An 8,558-nucleotide genomic window follows, 5' to 3' on the forward strand; every position below is an offset into this window, starting at 1 on the left:
TCTGGGAGCATGAACAACAAGCAGGAGACTCAACAGACAGACGACTGAACAAAGACATGGACAGGGCCATATATGACCACCAGGGCTGATTAGTTAACGAGACACAGGTGAAACTAATGAGGGCGGAGCCTACCAGGAGAAACCAATCAAACAACCAGAGGAGGGGCACACACAGGAAGTAAAGTAAGAAACAAAAAGACAGAGAAAGAAACTTTCAAAACAGAAACAGAAAACGGAAAGAAAACATGGACTGGAACCAGAATATGTTCAAGTTTAGATTCTTCATGACGTCGTCTCCTGGACACCTGAACCTGTTTGCTCCACACGTCTGTTGTGTTCTAATCCAGATTATATCAAGACCTATCTTTACTTTAGGATGTGAACACCAACCTCTGCATCAACACAGCTGATGGAGTCAAACACATGAAGACACATGAGGACGTAACAGCAGGGATCAGCTGTTAAGTGATGGAGCTCAGCCGTCAAACACTCTTTGGTTTTTCTGGCAGGAAGTCTCAGACCTCCAGAGGTGACCCGGCTCTCGGTCCCAGAGGACCACCACGTCTGTCTGCCTTGTGGCACTGCCGACAGCTCAGATGTGGTCTGGACTCTCCAGGACAGGAAGGTCCTGGTGACCCGACAGGGCGACTACCAGACCAACGAGGACCGGCAGCGCTACCTCCTGGTGTCTGACGGGAGCCTCTGCCTCCTGCAGCTCGACGACTCAGACAGTGGAGGATACCAATGCAACCAGCAGCTGGTGGCGGAGCTGCAGGTGCTGACAGGTATGCTGGAGGTGGCGCTGCAAGCAGTGCATCATGGGAAAACATAATGGCTGCTCACTAATATAGGAAGTAGAATCAGCTATCTGGTAACAAGGGTTCATGCTCCAATAACGACTGAGCCTGGAGCTAATCCTCTCATCCAGGCAGCTGATCAGGTCTCAGGAAGGGAGCGTTGGCTAATAGTAGCTGTACCTAGCTTCCTAGCCTCCCAGCTAATAGTAGCTGTACCTAGCTTTCTAGCCTCCCAGCTAGTAGTAGCTGTACCTAGCTTCCTAGCCTCCCAGCTAATAGTAGCGGTACCTGTGGAGCGTTCAAGTCCATGGTTTTAGTCTGGACACAGTGGGCCTTGGATCACATACAGTATAAGAGTTCAGTAAACGCTCTGACTAACACCTTAACACATCACAGCAGGAACCAAAATAAAGTATTGAATCATTCCGTGTGATGAACCAACAACTACACCCTGATCTTTACAGAAACAAGCAGAAACCACAAAGTGTCTGGGAGGAACTAAACCAGTCGGGTTTTGACACAGCACTGTTGTTGTTGCTGCACATTTTTTAAAATGAAAGAGGATGTTGAGGGCAGGCAGGAGAAGGGAGGGATGGATTTGAAAGTAGAAAAGGTTGACACCGTGAGAATCTATCACCAACTATACCCACCACGTCATGACGAGACCTGGAAGTAGGAACCATGCATTTAGACTGATTCTGATGAAGTGTGTGAAATAAACCTGAGGGTGGTTAATAATTACACAACTTAACTTAGATAGTTTAGTGAGGACATAAGAGACTGCTGAGACGGGCTCTGGAGGCAAAGCATCCCACCCTCTAATACCCCCCTCCCTCCGTTCCTCGGCCTCTTTGCCTCCAGGTCGGTCGTTCAGGGTGTCTGCAGGCCGAACGCTGCTGCTCTCCTGTGGCCGTTCCAAACAAAAACAGAAGTGGTTTCGTCAGAGAGAGGGAGTCTGGGGTCGGGAGGCCATCCTCACCCGCTTCAGGAACGGGACGGTGACACTGGAGAGGGAGGACGAGGGGAGACGGCTCAGCTTCGCCAACGACGGCCTGCAGATCCAGGACCTGCAGCTGGAGGACGCCGGAGAGTATCTGTGCAACGGGGCGCTGCAGGCCAGAGTCTCCGTCCTGACAGGTCAGTCCGTCCGTCCTGACAGGTCCTGACAGGTCAGTCCGTCCTGACAGGTCCTGACAGGCCAGAGTCTCCGTCCTGACAGGTCAGTCCGTCCGTCCTGACAGGTCCTGACAGGTCAGTCACCCACCGACTAAAAATCCTTTAACTCTACCAACACTATGGGTTCATCATGGTGTCAGTTTATCAGTTTATCTGGCGTCTCTCTGCTAGGAACTGATTCTACTCCTGTAAAGATCTGCTGGGCCAATCAGATCATTTGGGGGCGTGGCATGGACAGAAGAGTAGCAGATCCTGATGGAGAGAGAGCTTGTTTTATTCTGGTGCTTTATTAAATGACTCTTTAGTTCAGTTTAGATTCAACTATATAACGTTCAGGTGCAGACACAAGCAGATGTAGTTAAACATCTAAACAGAAGTGCAAACAGCAAAAAGTGTAAATTTAACCCAGTAATAGGGAACAAGGTGTGCGCGGTTGTTTCATAACAATAGTATTTAAAAGGAGATGTGATACTGATGTATAGATTGGTTTATGCAGTATGAACAGACAGACAGTGTGTGATGCTTTCAATGACTCCAGGACTTTATTTAACATCCTCATCGTATCCAGATGTAAAGAGTCTTTAAGACAGACTGATCTCCAGTAACCTGTCTGGGTCAGTAAAGTACTAAACTAAACTCTGATGTAATATTTTAGGAGACTCTGAACCATGGGCTGAAACACTGACTCATATCTGAAGCTGTTAGAGTTGATTTAAACACAGAGAACAGAGCAGCTGCTGTCGTTTGACACGTTTTCACCTGATTAATGATGAAACTGAACAATGTCATGTTTGTCAGTGAACACAGAGACGACCAGCGTCCCGTCAGAGACCAGGACCACTCCAGTGTCTGCTGCAGAGACAGGTAGGACGTCCTGTACATGTGTTTAAACATGGAATCATAATCTAATCTGTGGGTCACAGATATATATATATGCTGGAGGAAACACCAACACAAGAATGAATGGTTGGATTAAATGAAGAGTAAAGGGAAATAAAGTTAAAATAGAATTCATTAATTAAAGGATATCATGAAGGATCAAACACACAGTCCAAAAACTTTCGAATGTTCCTCGCACTGACTGAAACTAAATATATTTTAGCAGATGAACTTTCAGTCTAAAGGCTTCTGTCCTCTGAGGATCCAGAGAAGAACAACGAGCTCCACCTGTCAGCCAATCATCATCTGTCAGCCAATCATCACCTCACCACACCTGAAACAGCTTCGCCTCATCTCTGGATGGAGAAATGTTTTTAACCTCATAGAATAGAAGAGAAGAAACTGATGCAGGTGGATCCTGCTTTACTGATTTTAAATCATATAGTTAAAAAACTAAATGTCCTCTGTAGAGTCAGTTTATTAGAGGCACAAGTAATAAAGTCCAGGAGCTACAGCTGTCAACATAAACACAGTATAAATACACCACCTAGACAAATAAAAGGTCACCCACTCTAACATTTCATTGGACCTCCTTTAGCTTTGATTCCAGCTCATTCTCTGTATCATTGTTTCTATAATCTTCTGCAACGTCACCAGATTTATTTCCATCCAGTGTTGCATTCATTTTTCACCAAGATCTTGTATTGATGATGGGAGAGTCTGACCACTGCACAAAGCCTTCTCCAGCACATCCCAAAGATTCTCAGTGGGGTTAAGGTCTGGACTCTGTGGTGGCCAATCCAATCTTTATGCTCTCTAGCAAACTGAAGCCTTTTTTCCCAGTTAGCCTCACTGATTAGTGGTTTTCTTAAGTGTTCTTACTTTCACTATTAAACATAGCCCTGAGTTCTACGGTTGGTTTTCTTCCATTTGATTTCATCAAACGTTTGGTTCTCCACTATCCTTCCAGTTTTTAATAATGCGTTGGACAGTTCTTAACCCAGTTTTAGTTGTTTCTTCAATCTCCTTAGATGTTTTCTCTGCTTGATGCATGCCAATGATTTGACAGTTCTCAAACAGACTAACATCTTTTCCACAACCACAGGATGTGTCTTTAGACGTGGTTGTTTAAGAAATGAGAAGCTACTCATTGCATCAGTTGGGGTTAAATAACTTGTTGTCAGCTGAAAGATAATCACCCATGCAGTAATTATCCAATAGGAGGCTCCTACTTATTTGTTTAGTTAAATCCAGGTGGAGCCTATTTTCAGAGTGGAGCAGCGTCTGATATCAGATTTAATAATAATTTAATAATTCAACATTTCCAGAGTATCATTCTAAAGGTTTTGATCTCTTTTGTAAATTTAATATTTTTAGTGAATTAAAAAAAAAAAGATCTTAGTTGATGGACACATGATGAGTTCTCGTTCAAATAAAATAAGATGTGATTTATTTAATAATCTGAATGTTCATCAGTTTTAATGAGATTATATCACACACACATTTATACAGATTATTATTCAGATTTACTTTTTGTTTAAATTGTGTCATTCAGGAGATTTAACTCATCTAACTAATATTTATACACAGATAACTGTAAATAATCAATTTTATGGTATTTTATTATTATTTTTTAAATTATTTTTATTATTTATTTTATATTTTTCTAGTCCGTCAGTGAACCATCAATTAAATCTAATATATTTCTTTAATTAATTGATAAATTGATCTGAATGTAAACGTAATGTTTGTAGTTTATGTTGTTGTGTTTGTCAGATGAAGACGAGGAGACAAGGAAGAAAAAAAAGAAGAAGAAGAAGAAGAAGAAGAGGAGCTCAGACAACGGTTGGTCTTCCTCAGACTCTCAGATCTCAACCTCAGCTTCCAGATGTTGCTGAGCAGATGTTGTGTCTCTGGTCCCTCAGTTCCGTTGCTGGTTGCCGTTGTCGGGTTGGGGTTGACGGTCATCCTCATGGCCTCCGTCTGTGTCCTACTGAGAGGGATGAAGCTCAGGAGGAAGAGGAGGAGGAGACACGAAGGTAGAGGAAGGACGGAGGTGTCGGTGTTTTAATGTCTAAAACTAAGAAGACGTCAGAAAACTGGTTCTAAAGAAATATAATTTTATTTAAAGATAAAACTAACAACATCTGGATTTCTTTACAAAATTAAGAAATAAATTAAAGAAATAAAAATAGAAACTAATAAAGTCAAAGAAGGAAATGAAAGATTTAAACACCTGTGGTATTTATTATCTTGGTTGTTCCATTTGTTTTAATCACCCATCATGAAAAACATTTTTATATAAAACTTTTACATTTTAAACTCAAAGTAGAATTTTCTAAACTTGTTTCATAAAAAACCAAAGATGTTTTTCTGAACGTGTTCACTTTTATATTTCTATATATTTATTCTTGCTCCTCATCATAAAACTATGAGAACATGAAAGAAAGAATAAATAAATGATGATGAAGTACGTCTACAGACGGTACCTTCCTCTTCCTCTTCCCCTTCCTCCAGCAGCTCAGAGACGTGAGGACACGGAGCTGCAGCCGTGGAGGACGTCCAGCGGACAGACCGGTAACACCGTCACACCTCTGAGGTTCCTGGTGATGATCCTCAAGTTCTGCTCACGACTCAAATGTCCTCTGTGTCTCTGCAGACTCTGAGAGTCCGTCTCCGCCAGAGGAGACGATCCACTACGCCTCCCTGGGACGACAGAACTGGAGGGAGCGACCCGGCAGGACTCCACCGGACCAGAGCCACCACAGTGTCATCTACTCCTCCGTCATCACCAGATGAAACATCACGTCAGTTATTAGAGCAGCAGAGACGAAGGACACAAACAGAACAATCATCAACTCTGGAGCCGTACTCCTAAAGGTTCTTATCAAAGAGTTGCTCCTAGTGGACAAACTCTAAGAACATTCTTAGAATCATGATGTTTCCTCAGAGTAGATCCTGGTGAAGATAAAAGGTTTCTTCCTAAAGAATCTTCAGAGAGCTCCTAAGGTGAGATGTGTTCAGAGCAGGGAGGAGGACTTTTAGGAGTTTCTGAAGCAGAAAGGAGGCATTGATCTGTTGTGTTATATTTCCTCACGCCTGCTTCTTGTCTTGTAGTGTGACACTGGAGCCAAATCTACGTGTTAAACACTTTTCTTCTCATTGACCAGTTGATCCAGAAGCAAACACTGTTCCTCTGTCCAGTTGGGTTTCCTACTTCATTTCTTCTCCATTGATGTTCGGTTTGTGGAAGATTTGAACGCCAACCATCACTGCTTCTTCTAGACCAGTTAGCAATCACAGAAACTGATGAAAGCTGAGACACTACCCTTGTTGATACCAGATGATGAAACATGACCAGCATGATAAATGAATGTAACTATCAGCATGTGAATACTGTGGTAGTGGGCCTGAGTTTAGTCACACATGTTGGAGGATCATTTTAAAGTAGAGCTATTTATTTATTTAACAGGTTTTCTTTTAATCTAGCGTTTAGGATCCAGGACTATTTGACTGAGTGTTGCTGTGTTCATCAGTAAATACCAGAGACCTCAGACACTGCTGACGCTCCACTTCAGCTTTGATCACTTCCTCCTTCAGATCACGTCTGGTCAAACTAACATTCTCTTACATTTTCCAGGGATAGAGATCATTGGTGTCTGTCTGCAGCCGTACTTTATCAGTCACTCTCTAATTATTAGCTGTAAATTATAATCTAATTTGTCTTATCACTCCAGCTGGTTTCTGTCACCTCCATCTTTAAATAAAGACGTTCATAAAATAATCTTGAGCAGATCTCTGTCTCATCTTTTCTTCTTCTTCTGTTTTTATTAGTTTTCATTCGAAGCCTCGTGACATTTTCACACCAGTCATGTTTCTTTGAAGTGGTTTCCGTTACCACCTGTTTCCTGAGCTACTTGGCTTTCATTTCTCTTCTCTGAAGCCTGAAGCGGCAGGTTTTAGTCCTCTAATGACTGAACAGCAGAACAACGAGCTCCACCCGTCAGCCAATCATCACCTGTCAGCCAATCATCATCTGTCAGCCAATCATCACCTGTCAGCCAATCATCACCTCACCACACCTGAAACAGCTTCACCTCATCTCTGGATGGAGAAATGAAACTGATGCAGGTAGATGCTGCTTTACTGATTTGAAATCATATAGTTGTGTTATTTATTACATAAAAAATATTTTCTCATAGAAAGTAATTCAAAATAAAATGTAACCTGGAGACAAACTGTAAAACATCACAACTCTGTCAACATGTTGCTTCTCTGTTTGACTGAACTCAGTTTAATAGGTTTAAATAAACTTAAAGTCATCTATGGTCTGGACTGGTTGTGAGTTTTGTCTGTGTGGTCAATGATCATTTAACTCATGATGATGTAGGAGGAGGAGGAGGAGGAAGGATGAGGAGGAAGGGTGATGCTATATTTAATGAATCAGAGGTATTATTATAAACAGTGAACCCTCTGAAACAAGGCTCTGTGACCAGATGGATTCAGAAGTTATTTCTGTGTGTTTGTATAAAACCATCGTATTTCTGGTGGATCATATTTTAACAGAATAAATAAAATAAATGTTAAATAAATGTTATAAAACATCAGTGGTCTCAGATTAAAACAACAGCTGATATTAATTGAACTGATCTTAACTATTTTAAGTGTGAGTTAATTAAATAAAAAGAGTTTTCTTCAGAGGATAATGTGACATAATGAGTCATACTGGTTCCCTCCTCTTCATCATCTACCTCCTCCGTCACCATGGATCCTCTTCTATCGCTATGACGACGACACACTGGTCTACATCTCCCCCGGACCCTTTGGTTTCTAAGTTTGACTGACTTTAAATGTTTTCCAGTGAACTAAGAGTCTAGATGTTCCTCAGTGTTTCCTCTGCTAGCAGCTGAACGTTCTCATCACTGATGGAAATAAAAACTAAAGAGATCAGCTTTAACTCTGAGTCACTGATGTCACTGTCAGTTTATTGGAGGCACAGGTCATAAAGTCCACACACACAGTATAGATATAGATATGTATATGTATATGTACATGGAGCTGAAGCAGAGTGCAGCAGCTGATCAGCAGCAGTCAGCGTCTGATATGAAACACATTTAACAGAATAAGAACATTTCCAGAGGAGAGATCACATCAACATCTACAGCTGCTGATAACACTGATAGAACAAAGATGTTTCTGTAGATCAGGACAAAGAGATAAAAACAGTTTCACACGCTTCAAAAGTTAAAAGACAAACGATCAAAAAGGTTCAAACCTTCATCAGAGTGATCGCTCAGCACGAGGATTTAATCAGATACACTTAGCTGAAGTCAGTCTGTTCATCAGTCATCTTCATGTCAGACACACAGATGATTCAGAACATCAACTGGATAGTAAGGTTACGTCTTTATTTATATGATAACTAAAGGATTTAACATCTCACTAAAGTGACCAGTTTGAATTATTGCAGCGCCCCCTGGTGTCTGGATGGAGACATCTACAGGTAGGATCCATCAGTAGCTTATTAGATAGAAGACTCATTCAAGTCAACTAGAACCATGTGGTTAGGAGTTCTGTTGTTTATTGATTAGTACAAATACTATAAATATGGTATTTTAGTTTAGATTATGACTCATCGTGTATTGGAAGTTAAATAAACGATTATTTTTGATTTTATTTTATTTTATTTATTTAATCTAGAACCTA

The 8,558-nt window shown here is 41.3% G+C and overlaps 1 protein-coding gene across 2 annotated transcripts; it reads left to right on the forward strand.

The window, feature by feature from the left end:
• The first annotated feature begins 2,473 nt into the window (after positions 1–2,473).
• Positions 2,474–6,907, forward strand: LOC311501229 (uncharacterized protein). 2 transcript variants are annotated; one of them, XM_084562946.1, is made up of 5 exons: positions 2,474–2,837; positions 4,629–4,697; positions 4,778–4,891; positions 5,370–5,429; positions 5,512–6,907. In XM_084562946.1, exons 1-5 carry the CDS (start codon positions 2,756–2,758, stop codon positions 5,649–5,651), a joined length of 465 nt encoding a protein of 154 aa, XP_084419072.1. In that variant the 5' UTR covers positions 2,474–2,755; the 3' UTR covers positions 5,652–6,907. The 2 variants fall into 2 exon arrangements, with proteins under 2 accessions (XP_084419072.1, XP_084419073.1); XM_084562947.1 differs by having other exon boundaries at positions 5,373–5,429.
• The last annotated feature ends 1,651 nt before the right edge of the window (positions 6,908–8,558 follow it).

Source organism: Chelon labrosus (assembly GCF_963514085.1).
Source record: "Chelon labrosus genome assembly, chromosome: 16".
Classification (NCBI taxonomy): Eukaryota; Metazoa; Chordata; class Actinopteri; order Mugiliformes; family Mugilidae; genus Chelon; species Chelon labrosus.